This window comes from Hemicordylus capensis, chromosome 1, assembly GCF_027244095.1.
Source record: "Hemicordylus capensis ecotype Gifberg chromosome 1, rHemCap1.1.pri, whole genome shotgun sequence".
NCBI lineage: Eukaryota > Metazoa > Chordata > Lepidosauria > Squamata > Cordylidae > Hemicordylus > Hemicordylus capensis.
In genome coordinates, this window is record NC_069657.1 from 417,026,159 (window position 1) to 417,047,993 (window position 21,835).

At 43.4% G+C, this 21,835-nt stretch overlaps 1 protein-coding gene across 1 annotated transcript in view; it reads left to right on the forward strand.

Annotated features, from left to right (window-relative positions):
- The window catches only part of USH2A (usherin), a 784,926-nt gene that overhangs the window by 646,947 nt on the left and 116,144 nt on the right, over positions 1–21,835 (forward strand). The window contains exons 58-60 of the mRNA XM_053283338.1: positions 5,995–6,153; positions 7,528–7,690; positions 18,255–18,609. Coding sequence (XP_053139313.1) covers positions 5,995–6,153; positions 7,528–7,690; positions 18,255–18,609 — 677 coding nt within the window. The remainder of the gene's footprint in view (positions 1–5,994; positions 6,154–7,527; positions 7,691–18,254; positions 18,610–21,835) is intronic.

Sequence of the window (21,835 nt, forward strand, 5' to 3'; positions counted from 1 at the left end):
GATCACATGCACTGTCTCTATGTTATCGCACCAGAAATGTACTGTCTGATCTGCAAACTCCCTGGACCAAATGTGCACCACTACTACAATTGGGAAGAACTCCAGGAACGTCAGATCTCATGTGAAACCCCTCATGTCCCACTTCGCAGGCCATCTGGCTGCACACCACCTCCCCCAGAAAAACAGTCCGAATCTCTGCCTGCCTGCTGCATCTGAGTGGACTTGTCGCTCAGCCTCCAGCAAGAACTTTGAGCACCAGAGTAAAATGACATTGAAGTTCCTAATCTGGTGATGGGGAGCTTTAAGCCGCTTGGTATCATCACACAGTCTCCTGAGGAAAACCCGTCTTGGCGCCACTACCCTGCACACAAAGTTCAGGTACCCCATTATGCATTGCATCTCCTTCAAAGTCACCTTTTTGGCCTACAGCAGCCATCCCAGCCACAGCTAGGACCTTGTCGACCGGCAGCATTGGGCAACTGTGTCTGTTTCAATTCCAAAGAACACTAAGCTCGTGGTCAGCCCCTCAGTCTTTCCTGCTGCGAATGGGATGCCTAGCTCCAGCTAGACCTTGGAATGTGCCCATAAGGTGTTCACAGCTTGAGGAGGAGCCCAAGCCAGCAAAGAGGAAGTCATCAAGTAATGGACTACTGAAGTTAAGCCCAACCTGTCCCGTACCGCCCATTCTAGAAAGGAGCTGAAACACTTAAAGGCGGAACAAGAGATGGAACACCCCATGGGTGTCCACCCCTTTCCATGTAGTAAGCCCCATTGAAGGTGAATCCCAGGAGGTCAAAGTTGCCTGGATTTAGCAGCTGGAGCCGGAAGGCAGACTTGATGCCACATTTTCCCATCAATGCACCCCTTCCCTAGGCATGGAGCATCTTCACTGTGGCTTCAAATGGTGTGTACTGCATAGAGCACAGCTGGTTGGGTATGGCATCATTCACTGATCCACTCACAGGGAAGGAAAGGTGATGTATTAGGCGATACTCCCCACTGTCCTTTTTCAGAACCACCCCCCAGAGGGGATACCCTATGGCCTTGCACAGATGGCTTGGGGAAGGGGCCCAACATCCTCCCCTCTCATACCTCTTTATCAATTTCCCCCCTGACCACATGCTCGAGCCCCTAGACTGATCTAAGATTCTCTGCCTGAACAGCTACCCAAGGACCCTGATAAGGGATCTGGAAGCCAAATTGAAATCCACCCCCTCCCCCAAGTAACTCCTGCCCTGCATGACCAGATAGCACTTCAGCAGTCGCAAAGGGGGGGGGGACTTATGGACTAGGGGTGTACACGGAACCAGCTGGCCTGATTTGTTTTGAGGCTGGACCAGCCTTGAACCCAACCAGGCCAATTTGGTCTGGCACCCCCTCTAACCCCACCCCAGTTTGGCTCGGTCCAGGGGTGGGGTTCACGAGCCTTTTGTAAAAAAATTTTCTTATTTTACCTTAAACCTCCTCCGGGGGGTTGCCAAAGGTGGGGGGGGGTTCCGCAGAGTTTACCCCTCCCCCGCAGGCCTTAATAATCACCACCATGGCCAGTTCTATAGCCCTTTTCAGCTCGTTCGAGACTCCGTAGTGCAGTGCAGTGGTCATTTTGGCTGCCACCGCGCATGCACAAATGGCCTCTGTGAGGCCTGGCATGAGCCAAGGCCTTGCAGAAGCCATTTGTGCATGCACGGCGGCAGCCAAAATGGCTGCCACACTGCGCTAAGGAGCCCGGAACGGGATGAAAAGAGCTATAGAACTGGCCACAGTGGTGATTATTAAGGCCTGAGGGGGAACGGAAAACTTCTGCGGATCCCTCCACCTTCGCCCCCCCCCGAGGGGGTTTAAGGTAAAATTAAAAAATAATTAAAATGTTTAACAAAAGGCTCGCGGACACACACACACCCAGACCTCCAGGGGGGTTCGGCTCCACGTTTGGCTCCCTCAACCTGGGGGGCTCAACGGTGAGCCATCGAACCGAACGGCTCGACGGCGAACCGTCAAGCCGGTTTGCGCTTCCCTATTATGGACTAGGTCCCCTTCGCAGGCGTGAGGAAGGGGGCTCCCCCTTTCCTGGAGGAGTGGGTGTCCTCCCAACATTCTGTCCACTCTAGCCCAGGATTCATGGCAGGGCTATGTAGATCGGGGGTTATTTGGTGTTCATTGACCTATTTTGAATTCTATGAGACAAAGTATTACTTGAGGCACTGGCTACAGTGATGGATGAAGAGTGGAGGTGGAGAAGTAGGCGAGTGAAGATGTGGAACTCATCCACATCTGAATTCGTCCTCCTGTCCTCTCTTGTGAAGCTTGATAGGCCTTTAGCAATTTACAGAAGGATTTCAATGAAAACGAAAGGAAGAAGAAAATAATTCCCCCAACACATTGCTAGAATACAAGGGGAAATTATCCTTTACTTTGAATATCAATAAAAGTCATTAAATATAAAACTGAAATAAATCCCCAAAAGATTCATCAGGTTTAAAACAAGGCTGAAGTCATGATGAGGTTTGAATTTTTGGCCTACAGTATTTAAAACTAGATTAATAGCTTTTTGCCGATTGACTTAACCATGTATTTCATCCAGAGTCTTCAAAACAGAACAGTTAATTTTTAAAAAAAAAACATGATTTCTTAAACATTTTCCTTATGAGGCACCTTAGTTTTGAAGTAAATTTTCAGATTCTTTTTCATAGAATTGTCCATTATTCATTGTCCAAATACAAAGGAAAAAGGGGGAGGGGGAAATCCCAAGATGTTGTTTGATTGACTTGTCCTGTTGCAAAATATGCACCTGCTGTGAAATGAAGTCATGGAGGAAAAAAGTAGAATAATTTAACTTTTTTATTTGTAAAGATAATCAGGGTTTTCTGATTACATCTTAACTTCATAAATGTTAAATAACCTATCAGCATCTAGTTGTTGTAAATTATGAAAAGGAGTATTGCTGGGAATATTAACCAACTAAATCCTTGTTCTTTAGTGAACACGAAAATGCGTTATGGCAGGTTGTCATTGTGCTCACGGTAACTTTGACACCAAATAACAAAACTGCCATTTGCACTTAGGGTAAATTGGTTCACTTGTGCTTTTACTGTTCCTTTTATTCTGACATAAATTTATGAACTCTAGAACTAACCAAGTCGTGTGGTTTCCCAGTTGACTTTAACAAATCTGCCCATTTCATTCCATTCACTCTTCAAAACATCAGGGCTATGGTGGTTTCAGACTCACTGCAAATATTTTTAAGCATAGAAGCTTTTCTGCCTGCCACACTCCCATTTCCTATGAACATTGACTTTTCTTATTTTCAAAGATATCGACTGATAGGGAAAATATGTTACATACAACAACAGGGCAAATGTAGCAAAACCATCCTGCTGAAAATCACATTATTTTCAGTGCATTGTTTTGACATGATCTCTCTAACACATTGTACTTTCTTCCAAGGAAGATCCCATCAAGGCAGTCTGCTTGTTTTTACTTATTTATTAGGATTTTTAGCCTGCCTTTAGTGCCAGACCTGGACAGTTTCACACCTGAAGTGAAAAGTCACAATGACACCCCTCCCTCATGTTTAAATAAGAGTTAGAAGAACTTGGAGTCGGCAAAATAGTATCCACATTTTAGAATCTGTTGCCCAAAGTGACAGCTGCTTCTGACTTTGAGGTGAGGTCATCTCTGCCCCCATAGAGCCACTGTACTGGATCCCCACAGAAGTCTTATTCACACATTATGTTTACCACATATAGAATTTGTGTACAGTGTATGCATGTACAGATCTGTATACCCATACAGCTGTCCACACATTATGTTCAATGTCTGTATAGTAGTACACTTCCTTTCTGTATATTGCATTTATGGGACCTGTACATAGGTTCGTTTTTAAAATGGACGCATGTACATCATTCACACAAAAACATGTACATATGTACAGACATATGTACTCAGGTACAATGTAATACCTGAAAAGGGCTTCAGCCATGAAATCTACTCGCAGTCTGTAGGACACTCCATTACGGTTAGTTCTAGCCTGCCCACTCATTCTCAGCCTAAGATTGTCAGAGGATGAAAGTGGACAAATATGATAGATGATGATATTCTGAAAGATCAGCCCCATTGCATTATATTCTGCCTCAAAGGCTTTCAAAAGTTTAGGGCATGGCAGAGTGTGCATGGGCAGCAATGGTAGCCGGTGTGGAGGCAGCTTGGAGCAGGAGTAGAGGACCATACCAGGCTCTTACAGAGATGCTCTGAACTCTACTTCCCATATGTGGGGCAAGCACGATTTGTCCCCATGTTCCAAATGACCAGGGCTGCCCTTAGAGGGCCCTGGAGGGGTGTGGGGCCCAGGGCAAACCAGCCAGTGTGGGTCCCCCTTCCATTTAATTCTAATGGGGGTTAAAGGAGCAGGGCCTGGGGCAGTCGCCCTGCTTGCCTTGCCCTAAGGACAGCCCTGCCAATGACACCCCAAATGTTCTCTTACTATGAAAATGCCCAATGCATATCTGGAAATATTTGACTACAGTATTTAAAGCATACTTTCAGTTCTGTGATCTGATTTTATGTTTATCCATTCATTGCTGTCTCCCTAGATTATTTTGGTTTTGCATGATCTTAAACGTCCAGACTACTGAATTTTGAATCCTATGGAATATAGGACAGCAATATATGCAGGATTGTTATGCCTCCCATTAATTGCACATCTGGGATTCAGGGCAGTTTGAGTGCTTCAGGCTAATTCACATATGCATGTTAATCACTTGATGTTTCATCACTTCAACCCCAATATCAGGTCCAACCAACCTGAGCACATGCAATCAGGACATGTGCACACCATGACTGTGCACATCCTTTCCCCTTTCCAGCACACTGGGATGCCTAGTCGTGTGTGTGTGTGTGTGTGTGTGTGTGTGTGTGTGTGTGTGATTTGTCTGAACCACCTTAAAGTAGCGTGTGCAGGGGAGCATTTGGGACTAACTGCTTGTGACTAGGGAAAGGCACTCTGGCAAACCAAGAGGAAGAAAGGATGTGTGCACTTATGACATGCACATGTCCTGATTGCATGAGCTCAGGTCAGCCAGAAAAGTAATGTCAGAACCGGCGCTCAAATATTCAAAAGTGGAATTAAACACACTGTCCCAGTTCTGATCGCGACACGTTCAGGTGAAGGTCTGTATAGAGTGTACAGACACACAACTGTAAACCTGTACAGCTCTGTAGCTCACATGATATGTTCAAAACATTACAATCTGGATACAGTGTACACACATACAGTTCTATACGCATGCACAGTTATTCCCATGTGATGTTCAACACCCATACAGTAGTACACTTCCTATCTGTGTCATGCCTTTGAGGAACCCAGCTTCAATTTTAAAGTGAGCTCATGTACAAACATTCGCACAAAAACATGTGCAGGTATAAGGCATAATGCCTGAATAGGGCTACTATAATCAGGGATCTTGGAAATATGAGGACCTCAATCATGCAGAAAGAGCCCTGTATGTATGCAGTATTAGGTTCCATTCACAGTGTTCGCTGAAAGCATGGAGGTGGGAAGCGGGGGCAACACACACAGTCTTGACTCCTCCTCCATGTGCTAATCTGAATGTCTGAATATGTTATTTTTTTTAACATTTTTACATTTTAAAACATATATTTACATACATACATTTTAACATTTTAAAACTTATGTGTTTTATGACATATCTCTGATGAACCTCAACTGAGTGGGTGATTTATTTGGTAATTATGACATCTGAATTGCAGTTGGGGGATATGTGATCTCTGTTGGCTGATTGACAGCTGCGAGTGATTGCCAAAAGTGCCTGACATGCATGTGTGAATATAGCTGAATTATTAAGAAATATGATATAATGTTTATGCTTCTGATCCAGTGCTTTGTAGAAAGTCACATATTTGCAAGGAACCATTAGATCAGAAAGGTTTCATCTGTGGAACAGCAATTATCCTATGAACGGTTGTGTTTCATAACAGGATCATTTAAGAGCAACATGCCTTTAAAGTACAATGTATTACTAAATGCTGGAAGTACTTCGCCACTTGTAAAACCAGTTGGCCAGCCTAACTTTGCTCTTTTGGAGGGTCTGGATCCGTACACACAATATGAGATAAGGATACAAGCCTGCCAGAATGGTAAGATGTTTAAGTAATTTTCTTTTGTGATCAGCAGACAGTGCAGTTTTACATAACAGATTCTGTTCAGCAAAACAGATAACATCTTATTTCGAAATGGAAGTGAAATGTTTACCTAGTAAAAGCAAAGCTTGGCACTGAGTGGTGCATTTTACATTTCTCCATATTATATCATGAATATTTTAAAAGAAAATTTAAAGCGTTAGCATTTGGGGGAATGTAGTCCTTTTTATCAAATGTATTATGAAAAGCGTAAAGCAGGGCGGTAGTTTTTTCTTCTTCCAAAAATTGTCCTAGAAATACACAGAGGATAAAATCTGTTCCTTAACTGAAGTGACATCAGCAATTTATCTGTCTTTTTATTATTTATATAAAACAGAGAGATTATTGCTCTTTTATTTAGGATGACAAGGAAAATTTGTGAAACTGGATCTAAAGATATCTGTAAGCATGGATATGGGAATTACATTGGTGTAAGTCCACAGAAACTATTGGTGTTGAACCTTGCACACTTGACCACTTATGGGAAATGTGGCATTGCTTCAATTGGGAGAATGACTCAACGCCTAACTCTTTTTGAAAACTTCTGTTGTTACCCAGACCTACATGATTTCGTCTGTGTACATGATTTTTGTGCAGTTTTTGCTGTAACATTTGTGTCCTTCAATGTTTGACTTAATTCTAGGAGGCAAAAGTCAGACAACAGAGAATAGTTCATATGTTGGTACATATACAAGAGTGTGAAAGACATGGAAACATACAAATCAAAATTGTGCACTTTATATGTGTAAAACAAAGTACCAAGATGACCAAGAGTCTTGTTTTGCTTATACTTCTGAGAGTCATTTCTAATGCTTTGCTTTTAGTATTATCCATTAAGAGATATTGACCCACATGAGGCACAAAGCAACATCAATTATTCTTGATTGGCTGGTGCTGCTGAACTCGTGGAAGGCATGCACTGTGACAGTGTTGTGCAAAAGCACAGTTGTGTAATTGTTTAAAACACTGTGCCCACATGTGCACAGTGGAACTTACATTGTTTCTATTGTAGCTGGTGCTTTGCAAATGCAGGCGCACTGTTTGAAGCAGTTGTGCAACTGCACTCAGGCACAACACCACTAGAGCTGGCTTGCACGTATGCACTGGTTCTGGCCAATGGAGAACACCAACTTCGCCTTCCACATTATGTGGGCCGTGGTTCCTTTGCATTTAAGAAAAGGATGCTGCTGCTTTAACTTATGACAATTAAAACACCATTTTGCATTGTCTGAGAGAAAAACTTGACCCTTCAGAAACTTCTGCATTGTTTGAGGGAAAACATGAAACACTGTTTGGGGGAAAACTTGAAATGTGGATTTTGTTTTCCTCCAGTTGGCTGTGGAGCAGGTGAACGGGCCTATTCAAGGACTGCTGAAGCACCCCCAGAGGATTTGAGTCCACCTGTAGTTACAGCCACTGGATCAGCCTCTATAGAAGTGAAATGGTTGCCACCAAAGAAACCCAATGGGATAATTCAAAATTACTTTGTTTACAGGTAATTCTTATTGTACATGCTTTAAAAAAACCCACAACACCAGAAGCAGAGCTACTCAGTTTTATTTATTTAGTTTTACATTTCTATCCCACTCTTCCTCCAGGAAGCCCAGTGGTGTACATGGTTATGTTTATCCTCACAACAACCCTGTGAGGTAGGTTAGGCTGAGAGATAAGTGACTCGCCCAAAGTCACCCAATGAGTTTCATGGCTGAATGGGGATTTGCTCCTAGTTTCAAACCACTGCATCTCATACAGCATCTGGCACAATGCAAGAACCTGCTGCTGGAAGCAAAAACCAGCAACATTTCATATACATTCCGAAAGCACTTTAGGCACTTACAAGGGCTTCTCTGGATCTCAGAATCTATACTGTACTGCAGCTGAGATGGTGAAATCTCTAATACTAATTGGCTGAGCAAATGTGATGGCTTGGAATGTTCTGTTCTTCAGAGAACAAAGTAGTTTTCCCTTTCAGAAGCTGATATGCAAGGAAAGTTATCCCTTTGGCTGGGATTAAAACCCCGCACGGGATGGCTGAGGACTGGAAGGAACTCCGGAGGGCTGGGAACCCAGAAGCCAAGAAACTGAAGGAAGGGTACGGAACTGTCAGAGGAAGAGTAGGTGAAGAATAAACTTCAGAAAAGTTGCAAAGGAGAATTAAGGCAAGAATGGGCTGAAAGGAATTAGAACTCTTAAGATGAGGATAGGTTGAATACTATGAGGGGAGGGGAAAAGGTGTGAGGAAATCTAGTCAAGAGTCAGAGTGGCAAAAGGAAGTGGGACAAAAGCAATATCCTGGAAAACACATCTGAGGAAACAATGGATGGTGGAGCTGAAGAAAAGAAGAGTAAAGAAGAAAGTAGGCCCAGAACAAAACTATACACAAGATCTAGAGATAGGAAGGGTTGTGCACCATTGACAGGAAGTACAGGAGAATGCAGAGGAGGAAACCAAAAGGCATAGGGTTCTTAGGTCAATTACAGACTCTGGCAGGGGAATTCGGCCAGTTGTGGCTTCTGCTTTTACTGCAACATTATGGCCTGCCAAACCTAAGGGGCAAGGAGCAGGAGGTGATATTTGTTTAAAAGTACATATTGATTTGAACCAACGAGCCAATTACTGTATTGGCATGCTTAAATGCCTGCTCTTCTGGAATATTTCCCTCTTTCCCCAGTTAATTGTATGACCAAATACATCAAGCCCCTATTCTGAATAAAGGGAAATAAAAGTATCTCTTATAATCCAAGAGATGGCTTCACTCTGCTGGTTTTGTAAATAAAGCTGATGATTGCAGCTGCAATTCCTCTGCAGCCAGAGAAAGGGAAAACAGGAAATATAATGCAGAAAGTGGGAAATACTGTAAATTGAATTTGACAGCATTTGATGGCATTTGATTATTCTAGTCACAGCCAAACAATGATATAAAGAGTAATATGAAACAGAATGTGTTACTGCCTAGCAGACTCGAAAGCAATAAACCTTCCTCCAATGTGACACAATCACTTCACAATCATAATTGTAGCCTGTTTGATACCTCTGAGTACAGCAGAAGGGCACTGACTGACATAGATACATTTTGTTTTTTATTTAAAGTGAAATGAAAATGGCGCACTGGGGCTCCAGATACAATCGTTATATTCACCTACATAGGCATGAATCACTTGGCAGTTATTTCAGCTGAAGTTTAAATGTGCTTAGACAACAACAATATCACATCTTTCTCAGATAGCAGTGAAAAAAATCAGAAATTTGTAAGGGCAGAAATGGGATGTAAGCACGCGGTTCTTTTTTCATGCGATACCCACGCCTAGCCTTAGACTGTTATAGCAACATGCCTGCAGTATTTCTAGAGGATGTTATGGTATGTAATTTCTTTTTCATCATTTGCTGCCACTGGCTGGCTGTCGTTCAGACACCAAACTAAATTTATATAACCCGCAAGTTGGTAGGCAGCTTTTCATTAAAACTGAAGGATGTATATTTGCAAGGGTTTCAGGAGTTTCTTTGTTAACCTTCCCGACCCCACTCCCATCCCTGCACCCCTTGCAATCCCTCCCAAAGCTCTGCTTAGCAAACCAACATTATTTATTAGCATAAAACCAGCAAAATTGGGCCAGTACACATATATTTACTTGATTTGCTTTCTTCATTCAGTTTGTAAAATCTAATGATTTGTAGACCTGAGTGGGTAGTGGGGAGGTGGATGGGTGGTGGGAACAGGATGCACAAGGCCCCTTGGCTGGGTTGCCAACGCTAGCCCTCTTCAAACATTTTTTTTAAAGGACGCTGTGCCCATGTACAGAATCCCAAGAGCATACCTGCTAGCCCTGTCCCAGTGCGGATGCACTCAGAAGCCTCGCTCCCATGCTAATAATACAAATACTGCTGGTATTTATATACTGCTTTTCAACAAAATTTTCAAAGCGGTTTACATTGAAAAATAAAGAATAAATCAATAAGATGCTGTCCATGCTTACCGCTTGTTGTCTGCAGAGACCAATGCTGTAAGCAGGAAGAGATTCTTTCCATGATCAGAAGGCTAGAATGAAGCTTCTGTGTGTGTCAGTACTGGAACAGACCAGGCGGGTATGCTCTTGGGGTGCTGTATATGGGTACAGCATCCCTTTTCTCATGCCTGCAGAGGGCTTTTTGCAGATGCTATTCCTGGATTTATAGACACACAATTTTTTCCAATATATTTCACAATCTCAAGCCATTAAAATCCTCGGAATTGCTTTCAGTCGTCTCTTGGAGATTGTTGCTGATTCCTAGAGACCTCGGGCCAGTCCTGGAGGGCTGGCAACCCTACTTGCCAGCCCTCCAGGGTGACAATAAAGTGATAATAGAGTGACAATAGAGTTGCAGGAAACAGGGAGTATGGAGTTGTATACAGAAAGAGGAGGCTCCATCTCTGATCATTACTATCAGCCAGGATTGCTTTGAGTCCTTTTCACAAATTCATTTGAGGGAATGGGGATCTGGATTGCGCCCAGTCTGTGCTCCTGATTTCTATGTATTCAGGTGAAGGTGTGAATGCAGCCTACAGGGTTTGCCCCATGAAAAGCCTGTAGACTTTTGCAAATGCCAGGGTCTCTGATGATGTGTACAATGATAGGTTCTCTTCAGATCTTTGGCTGAATATACAAAGGCTGAGGGTAGGAACAACACGCATGATTTTGCTCCCTCTCCATGTGTTCTGTGTATGTGTGATCATCATGTGGAAAGGGCTATATTTTGTGAGCACTGAGCAAACGTTTGCATAGCCACAGCACCACAGCACCAGCCTTTGACATCTTTTCAGTCAAAAGAGCTCCATTTGTAATTTTACATCAGAAGCAAGTTTCTAGCCCTCCGGTTTTCTGAGAAAACTTCAAAAATGCTCTGGCTATGACTTTGACTTTTAACTGAGAAACAAGAGTTTGATCTTTATTACTAACTAAACATAGGCTAAGAAAACAATAAACAGAGTAACAGTCTCTTATGCAGAGAGAGGGAGAACCTCTTAGTTTGAATTCAAGGCAACAAGTGTGGAGCAAACAAAGTGACTCCACCCCCAAGCCAGTACATAGATACATCCAAACCGAGAAGCATGTCCTGTATAAAGAACTGAGACAATGAGGCTGTTCTCACAACCAGCTTAGCCTGGCCAGGGTTAGGCTGGTTGTGAGAAGCAGCGGGATCCTCGTGGATCTCTCCACTCTCCCCTGCCTAACCCTCTTAAGAAAACTGGCAGTTTACCAAGGCTAAGGGTGCACTTGCACCTTTACTCCACCTACCGGGTATCGTGTGTCTCTTTGGGCCGAGTTCAGCCTGAGGAGACACAGAGACAGGCACACAGAATGCCCATCTGATGAGGGGATCTCCAAGGCAATGTGCATGCCTCATGTAGGATTGTGGGATATCTGGAGGCTGGAACAACAAGTTCCAGCCCCAGATCCCTCTGCCCTGTGCGGCACAGAGCAGGGCTGCCTGTGTGGGCATATGGGAGGTGCACCAACGATGGATGGTTTGGTTGTCTGGGGGGAAGGTAGGTTAAGAGCAGCCCACCCCTGGCGATTGTGAGAATCGCCTCAGTGTCTGTAGGAAATCCCAACATGAATATCGTGAAATGAGTGAAGGTATTAGCAAACTAGAATATTGTGACATGTGCTCTTCACTTCCCCAAGCAGAGGGAAATTCCAGGGGCAGCACTACCCAGCTTTGGCTTCCTTTGCATTCAATGTATCCTTGTGATGCCTTTGTAATATTTGATTTATTTCTAATACACAAATTGAACACAAGCTTTAGATTGAGTTCAACAGCAATGCAATCAGTCAGCAATAGATCACATGATGTCCCCAGACAGACTACCCCCCTGCACCCTAATGGTGCCTCCAACCAGTTTTCCATTCAGTATCTTTTGCACCATTCAGTCTGTGTCTCGCCCAATTGCTTGGTTCCTTTTGTTCTCTCTTTACATTCACATATCAGCCCCTTCCAAGCAAGTGGTGGTGGATACCTATAATCCCACAAGCTCAAAATGGCTTTCTGTGTCCAGAGAAGTCTTGGGATATCCCCCATTAAGCAGGTTTCAGTGGGTCATTATAGGATGTTAGCTCTTTTGTCAGATTCTAGATTCTGAGCAGCAGAGATTCAAATTCCACCTCCCAAGTGTTAGAGGAATTTGCCTCTCATTTTATTAATCTTCCTCCTCCCCCACAAAACACACAAAAAACCAATATACTTCTCCTCTGCAAAACTGTTTTTCATCTCTCCCCACCCAAAAAAGGTTTTGAGGAGTTGCTCCCTAAGCTTTCCCTCTGTCTGCATACCTGGTGAGCAGACATTGCCTAAGAGCAAAATCATAGTGGGAGGTTCATTCACAATAATCAGACTCCTAGCTCCTAATGATCTGCAGATTCCATAGCAGTTTACAGTTCCTGAGAGTGACATCTTTCTCCTATGCTACTCACTGAGTGGGAGAAAAGCTTCCACTTAAATGAGCAGTTGAATTCCAAATCTTCAGCCTATTGCAATGATTAGAGACTGCTCAGCCAGCCACTTCTGCCCATACCTTATCCATACATATTCTCTCTTTTCAGAACTGCAGATGGAACCATTTACCTAACCATAAGTTTCTTTCATTAAATATTCTGTAGTAATAAGATCTAAACTCTTTAACCAGACTACATTGTTCAGATTTGCTTGTAGAAGAGCTCACTGTTGGTGGCATATTTGATCTATCAGTGCAGAGAAGCTGTTTATCACAGATTTTCCACGTTACTAAACACTAATTTGTGAATTCAACAAACAGCTATGGTGGTTAATTGAGATGCTGTGCAGCGCAGACCAAACTACCCACCATTAAAGAGAGGTTTGCTGCACATAAAATATCATAATTTTTCACTTTTCTGTAACAGCGGTGGTTTGTTTCTTTTAAAACTCACTGGGAGGGCATTTCCCATAGAACTATACACCTAGAGGTAAGCATAAGTTTGCAAAATGCTTTCTTTCAACTAGGAAACAAGAAAAATGTTAACTTCCTATATAAAAGTTCTTTTTGTGGCGGTGGGGTGTGTGTGTGTGTAATGTTAGTTCTTTTGGACATGAGTGGTTTCCATAAAGTCATGATGACAGTCAGTGAGGAAAAAAGATTCAGAGACCAGAGATCCAGCACTGTCCAGCCTCACAACAGATCAAAAGCCATCTGGGCTGTAGGATGGTTGGAGCCTTAGGGTTGGAGCCTTGGGGCAAGATTTGAGGGTGCCCCCCCATCTGCCTGCCTTCACTGAGCACTACCCTTAACCCTATTTCCCTGCCAGCCATGCCCCATGTGTGGCGTCAGAAGCACTCCCATACAGGGGGCATGGGACGCACCACACAACATGAGAGCTGGTCTTGTGGTAGCAAGCATGACTGTCCCCTTAGCTAAGAAGTGTCCACCCTGGTTGCACATGAAAGGGAGACCAGAAGTGTGAGCACTATAAGATATTCCCCTCAGGGGATGGAGCTGCTCTGGGAAGAGCAGAAGGTTCCAAGTTCCCTCCTTGGCATCTCCAAGATAGGGCTGAGAGAGATTCCTGCCTGCAACCTTGGAGAAGCCGCTGCAAGTCTGTGAAGACAATACTGAGCTAGATAGACCAATGGTCTGACTCAGTATATTGCAGCTTCCTATGTTCCTAACTTCCTCTTCCAACCAACCAGCACTTTGTTTGTTGGTGGGGAGTCCAGGAAGCTTGAGGGAAGCCACCAGCTGCCAGGTGGCATTTGCTGCCCGCCCTCCAATTCAGTGGTGGCTATGCCCTTCAAGGTCATTCTGTGCAAGGCCCTTACATGTTATTGACATTTTAACGCCCTTGCTAAAACCTTTTGCTGCTCTGGCACTAAATTGGGCCAGGACAAAGGGTACCCCTGGCCTTGCCTTTCCCATCCCATAAGAACTCCTTGTACAGCACTCGCCTCTCTTTTGCTCAGGGACTTTTATGCAGTTCTGCTGACACTGTAGCACTGATGGTTACTCTTAGACCACCTCCCATGGCACAGCTACTTCTCAGGCTCCCAGCAGGGGAGCTACAGATGCATGAATGAATGCTGAGGCTCCAGTACACAGTCTATGCTCTACCAGTCGTATTGGTAGAGTTAAGAAATTGGGAAGTATGATCATAGACAAGAAGTGGAGAACACAGACGTAGGCTGCTTCTTCACACGTTAGGTCTTTAGGCATCCATCTAAGATGTTTAAGTGCACACCTAAAAGTGACTGTTGCAAATATGTTTGTAATCACACTCAATCTTTCTGTCTGTCTTTCTGTTTAAATTCAGGTTAATTTATCAGAGAGTCATGACTGGATGCAACTCTCTGGCAAGAGTAGAGAGAGTGACAAAACTGTTGATCACCATATAATGTGATGGCCCATGATATTTAACCAGTTTTTAGCATTGGTTACACACAAATACCACCACTACCCCCTTTGTGTGAGGCTTGACTTGTCTTTCTGTAATTTATAGTTCATATTGCTGCTCAACGGAGTCCCTAACTGAGCTGATGGACTTGGTCTCGGACTTGGTGTTGGAGTCCCCCAGGCTTGTGGTGCTGGGGGACTTCATTGTTCACTATGGGACCAATTTGTCCAGGGCGGCTCAGGAGTTCATAGCGGCCATGACGACTATGGGCCTATCCCAAGTGGTCTCGAGGCCGACGCACATTGCTGGTCACACACTTGATTTGGTCTTTCACTCTGATCAGGGTGGTGTTCCATGGGTGGGGAATCCTGTGATTTCCCCATTGTCATGTTTCCTGTGATTTCCCCATTGTCATGTTTCCTGTGATTTCCCCATTGTCATGAATCCTGTGATTTCCCCATTGTCATTGCCAGACCACCATCTGGTTAAGGTCGGACTCACAATCACTTCCCACTTTCACAGGGGCGAGGGTCCTATTAGGATGATCCACCCGAGAAGATTATTGGCTCCAGTAGGATTTCAAGAAGCCTTGGAGGGATTTAGTGTTGGCTCTGCTGGTTGATGCCCTGGTGGGGAATTGGAACAGCAAACTCACTGGGGCAGTAGACATGATTGCTCCTAAGTGTCCTCTCTGACCTGCTTCAAAATTGGCACCTTGGTATACGGAAGAACTACAAGGGCTGAAGCAGCGAGGTAGATGACTGGAGCACAAGTGGAGAAAGACTCGGCTTGAATCTGACAGATTGAAACATAGAGCTCATTTGAAGACCTATGCTCAGGCCATACGTGCAGCAAAGAAGCAACTCTTTTCTGCCTGCATTGCATCCACAAGTTCACGTCCGGCGGAGTTGTTCAGGGTTGTGAGAGGGCCAGTGAGTGCCCCTCCTCCTGTGAATCAGAATCTGGAACCATCAATTACCTGCAGTGATGTTTTTAATGGATTCTTTGTGGGGAAAATCTCTCGTATTCGGGCTGACTCAGACTCCGCCTCCACAATTACCTCAGTGTTTGATGTGGAGGTGTCCAGCGACTCCTCTTGTGTGATTAGGTTGGATCAGTTCCAGTCTGTGACTCTTGAGGATGTGGACAAGCTGGTTGGAATGGTGCGGCCTACCACCTGTTCTCTTAACCCTTGTCCGACATGGCTTATATTATCTGGCAGGGGGTTATGTTAGAAGGCCTGGTAGAGATCATAAATGCGTCTCTGAGGGAAGGTAGGATGCCTCCTTGTCTTAAGGAGGCAATTATTAGACCGCTTCTGAAGAAGGCTACCCTGGATCCCTCGGACTTGAACAACTACAGGCCTGTCTCCAACTTTCTGTGGCTGGGCAAGGTAATTGAGAGGGTGGTGGCCTCCCAGCTCCAGACAGTCTTGGATGAAACTGATAATCTTGACCCACTTCAAACTGGCTTTCAGGCTGGCTATGGGGTGGAGACTGCCTTGGTCGGCCTGATGGATGATCTCCAACTGGGAATTGACAGAGGAAGTGTTACTCTGTTGGTCCTTCTGGACCTCTCACCGGCTTTCGATACTATCTACCATAGTATCCTTCTGGAGCATCTGAGGGGGTTGGGAGTTGGAGGCACTGCTTTGCAGTGGTTCCGCTGCTACCTCTTGGGAAGGTTCCAGATGGTGTCCCTTGGAGACTGCTGTTCTTCAAAATCTGAACTTTTGTATGGTGTTCCCCAGGGCTCCATATTGTCTCCAATGTTGTTTAATATCTACATGAAACCACTGGGAGAGATCATCAGGAGATTTGGTGCAGGGTGCTATCAGTATGCTGATGACACCCAAATCTATTTCTCCATGTCAGCATCATCGGGAGAGGGCATAACCTCCCTAAATACCTGCCTGGAGTCGGTGATGGGCTGGATGAGGGATAACAAACTGAGACTGAATCCAGCTAAGATGGAGGTACTCATTGTGCGTGGTCGGAACTCGAGAGATGATTTTGATCTGCCTGTTCTGGATGGGGTCACACTTCCCCAGAAGGAACAGGTACGCAGTCTAGGGGAGCTTCTGGATCCGAGCCTCTCCCTGGTGTCCCATGTTGAGGCGGTGGCCAGAAGTGCCTTCTATCAGCTTCGGCTAATATGCCAGCTGCGTCCATTTCTTGAGGTGAACAACCTCAGAACAGTGGTACATCTACTGGTAACCTCCAGACTGGATTACTGTAGTGCACTCTATGTGGGGCTGCCCTTGTACGTAGTCCGGAAACTACAGCTGATCCAGAATGCGGCAGTCAGGCTAGTCTCTGGGTCATCTCGGAGACACCATATGTCTCCTGTATTGAAGGAGCTACACTGGCTGCCGATATGTTTCCGGGCAAAATACAAGGTGCTGGTTATAACCTATAAAGCCTTAAACAGCTTGGGCCCTGGGTATTTAAGAGAACGCCTTCTTCTGCATGAACCCCACTGCCCACTGAGATCTGCTGGAGAGGTCCATCTGCAGCTGCCACCAGCTTGTCTGGTGGCCACTCAGGGACAGGACTTCGCTGCTGCCCCGAGGCTTTGGAATGAGCTCCCTAGTGAAATAAGAGCCTCCACATCTCTGACAGCTTTTTAAAAGTCTTTAAAAACACATCTCTTCACCCAGGCTTTTAATTAATGTTGTTTTAATGCTGTTTTAAAATATTATTTTAAATTTTTTAAATTGTTGTAATGTCTGTTACCCCCCCCCCCCCGCCCATTTTTGTCTTAACAAATGTTTTACTTTGTTTTTATTCTGTTGTAAACTGCCCAGAGATGTAAGTTTTGGGTGGTATAAAAATGTTTTAATAAAATAATAATAATAATAATAATAACAACAACAACAACAGACTGACTATAAACAAAGGCATGACAAGGTAGCAGGGATGATACACTGGAACATCTGCAAAAAATACAAGCTACCTGTAGCCAAAAATTGGTGGGACCATAAAATTGGAAAAGTTGAAGAAAATGAAGAAGTAAAAATATTATGAGACTTCCGACTACAAACAGATAAACATCTGCCACACAATACACCAGATATAACTAGTCGAGAAGAAAGAAAAACAAGTTAAAATAATCGACATAGAAATACCAGGGGATAGCAGAATAGAAGAAAAAGAAATAGAAAAAATCACAAAATACAAAGATCTACAAATTGAAATTGAAAGGCTGTGGCAGAAAAAGACCAAAATAATCCTAGTGGTAATTGGTGCCCTGGGTGCAGTTCCAAAAGACCTTGAAGAGCACCTCAACGCCATAGGGGCCACGGAAATCACCATCAGCCAATTACAAAAAGCAGCTTTACTGGGAACAGCCTATATTCTGCGACGATATCTATAACAATTGACAATAAAATTCAGCCATCCCAGGTCCTTGGGAAGGACTCAATGTCTGGATAAAACAAACCAGTCAATAACACCTGTCTGACTGTGTAAACAAGAAATAATATTGGTATAAATACGGCGACTACAAGGAAACAGTTGGGCAACATGCCCTATGCCTTATCTCTATTTTCCTATATGATGTCAGTTTATCTCACACACACACACACCCCCTATAGTTTTGGTTTCAGTGATTTTAAGGTTTGTACTTCAGTAACAAATACCCTTGTAAGATACATACAGATGATTTCTTTGTGACTTTCAGACGTCCTGTGGGCACTCAAGAGGAACTGCTTGTCTTCATCTGGTCTGCAGGCATGTTGGAATTTATTGATGCTACGGATATTCTGCAGCCGTCTACGGAGTACGAATACCATGTCAGGGCTCAGAATTCCAAGGGCTCTGTGGATAGTCGGTGGTCTTCAACTCAAACTCTAGAAGCTCCACCTTGGGGAATGAAACCCCCCTGGGGTCAAGCAATAAGTGCTTACTCAGTACTACTCAACTGGACTGACCCCGTTTCTCCTAATGGTGCTATTTCTCAATATCGTGTTGTCTGCCAAGAGAGACAGAGTGACCCAACTTTTAACACCCCAGCTATTACTGCATTAACTGTACCGGTAAGTGATCTTTATCAACCAATGTTTGTTGGCTTGTTCTGGCTTGTTTTAAGGGGTAATTTTGGAAATGCACATGCAGTTCCCCTTTCTGACCTTAGTTGTGGTATGAAATGTATGCCCGGGCTGTCAACCATTTAAAGAAATTTTAACATGCGGTAATTAGGAGTAATAAGAGTAATTATTACAATTACTCCTATTATTATTATTATTATTATTAGTAGTAGTAGTAGTAGTAGTAATAGTAGTAGTAGTAGTATTTACTCAGCATAGTAGTAAGTTCCATTGGGCCTGTTTAGAAAATAATGCCTGGTTGGAACATGTGAGGAGGTATGTATGAGTGCACATCTGCTCCTCACCCAGCAAACCACTACACTACATAATTAGTGCATCTGAGCTGCTCCTCATTGTGTAGGGGAACATAACATCCAAACCGCCCCTCACCGTGCAATTTAAATACTACTTTAAAATAATATGATGACTTCATATTATTTTAAAGTAGTATTTAAATTGCACAATGAGGGGCGGTTTGGATGTTATGTTCCCCTACACAATTATGCATGGCGGGATGGTGTAGCCAGTGGTCGAGGGAATGAGGGCACATGTGTGCCCCCTCTTGCAGTGGAGGAGCCATTCAGATGTATAATCTGACCTGGCCCCCAATGTTCAGTGGGCTTACTCCCAGGTAAATGTCCATAGAATTATAGATCACACAGATTAAATTTGAGTAACATTATTTCTGAAGCCACAAATGTGCTTAATTTGTTTTTAGATGATGCATATGTTTGTTGTAGTAGAACATATCAACTTATAAGAGGTTTTCATTCCTGTATGACAGAGAGAAGAGGAAAGATTTGTTTATGATGGTCCTTACATTCTACAATTTTTATAAGCAACTTTATTAATAAACAGTGCTGGCATTTAGACTACCTTTGCATTTTTTGTGTGAACGTTGGGGCAGTTTTCACTGATTTCCTCTTCCCTCTGAAGCCCACTGTGCCGCCTGAAAATATGTCTCTGAGGGTCTCAAAGCACAGTGCTAGTCCGAATAATTTTTTTAATGTTGGGTGTTAAGAATAATGGCTGACATCCAGTCTAACAAAGTACCTGTGTAAGTATATTGCACTAGTGCAAGGCTGTTGCTCTGTCTAGTTGTACTAAGCTTGGAATATTCACTCTAGACTACCACAAGGTGATTGATTGATTGATTGATTAAGTGCCATCAAGTTGCTGTCGACTCTTAGCGACCACATAGATAGATTCTCTCCAGGATGAGCTGTCTTCAACTTAGCCTTTAAGGTCTTTCTGTGGTGCATTCATTGCTGTCGTAATCGAGTCCATGCACTTTGCTGCTGATAGTCCTCTTCTTCTCTTTCCTTCAACTTTCCCCAGCATTATGGACTACTCAAGGCAGCTGGATCTTCGCATAATGTGTCCGAAGTAGGCTAGTTTGAGCCTGGTCATTTGTGCCTCAAGTAAAAATTCTGGATTGATTTGTTCTATGATCCTTTTGTTTGTTTTCCTGGCTTTCCATGATATCCTCAAAGGTCTTCTCCAGCACCAAAGTTCAAAAGCATCAATGCCTTTTCTATCTTGCTTCTTCAAAGTCCAGCTTTCGCAACCATAAAGTGTCATGGGAAAAACCATTGTCCAAACGATTCTAATCTTTATAGGTGTAGACACATCACGGCATATAAATATCCTTCCAAGGCCTTCATTACAACCTTACCAAGTGCTAGTCTGCGGCATATTTCTTGACTTCTGGATCTTTAATTTTGATGGTTGATCCTAAAAGGCAGAAGCTATCCACCACTTCAATGTCTTCATTGTCAATTCTGAAGCTGGTTGCTGTACCCCTTGTCATTAGTTTAGTCTTCTTGACATTTAGTTGTAGTCCCATTTTTTCACTGTGCTCCTTGACTTTCATTACTAGAGCTTGCAGATCATCCTCATTCTCAGCTATCAGAGTGGTGTCATCAGTGTAGCGCAGGTTATTCATGTTCCTTCCTCCAACTTTAAAAGCATGCTCATCTTCTTACAGTCCAGCTTCTCTCAGTATATGTTCAGCATATAACTTGAATGAAGAGAGAGGAAGTATACAGTTTTGTCTTACTCCTTTGCCCATCTAGAACCAGTCGGTTTCACCATGTTCCGTCTGGACTGTGGCTTCCTGTCCTGTGTATAGGTTTCTCATGAGAACAATGAGGTGTTCTGGGACACCCATCTAGAACCAGCCCATCTAGAACCAGTCTGTTTCACCATGTTCCGTCTGGACTGTGGCTTCCTGTCCTGTGTATAGGTTTCTCGTGAGAACAATGAGATGTTCTGGGACACCCATTTTCCTAAGGATATTCTACAACTTGACATAGTCAATGCAATCAAAGGCTTTTCTGTAGTCAATAAAGCACATATTGACTTATTTCTGGTTTTCTTTGGCTTTCTCAATTATCCAGTGTGCATCAGCAATAATGTATCTTGTTCCTCGGCCTTTTCTGAAACCAGCTTGAACATCCGGCAGTTCCCTTTCCACGTAGAGCTCCAATCTGCATTAGGCGGGGAGGGGACATTTTGTTTGATCAAAAGGTTTTTAATCAATCGATCTAGAGGATTAATCCTTTAAACACTTCTGTCTTAACAAACATATTGTGTGTTGCCTAATTGCTTATTTACATTGCACATGAATCAGACATGGGGATGTTAATCTTCTCCATGTGAGTGACAATGCAACTCAGACCAATCTAAATCATGTTTAATTGTCATTAGTTCCAATGAGTTCCAATGAACTTTCTTCTAGTAAATATGCTTAGGATTCTGGCTTTATATGTTTGAAAGTGAAAAAGACTCAAAACAAAATCAGATATTTTTTTCAGTCTTGGCATGTAATTTTTTTCCTTTACACATTTGAAGTGCATGCTGGCTTAAGCATGATAGTAAAATTAACATTAGCTTGACGCCTATGATTTATGTTTGGTAATTAGGAAGATTTGCCTCATAACTCTTCAGAATCAGAAATAAATCAACTGCTTCAAAAAGAAAAAGCTTTTTCCAGCAGTAACACCTGGCACTTTTATATTGCCTTTTACTATAGTTGTTAGCAAACCTTAACAAACACAGTATCTGGAATGAGATGGATGCTTCTATTTCATATTGGCAAAACTGAGGATAAGATATGGTGATGTACCTTGACCAGGAACATAGTTTCTTTATATATGGCAGTTCTAATGATGGT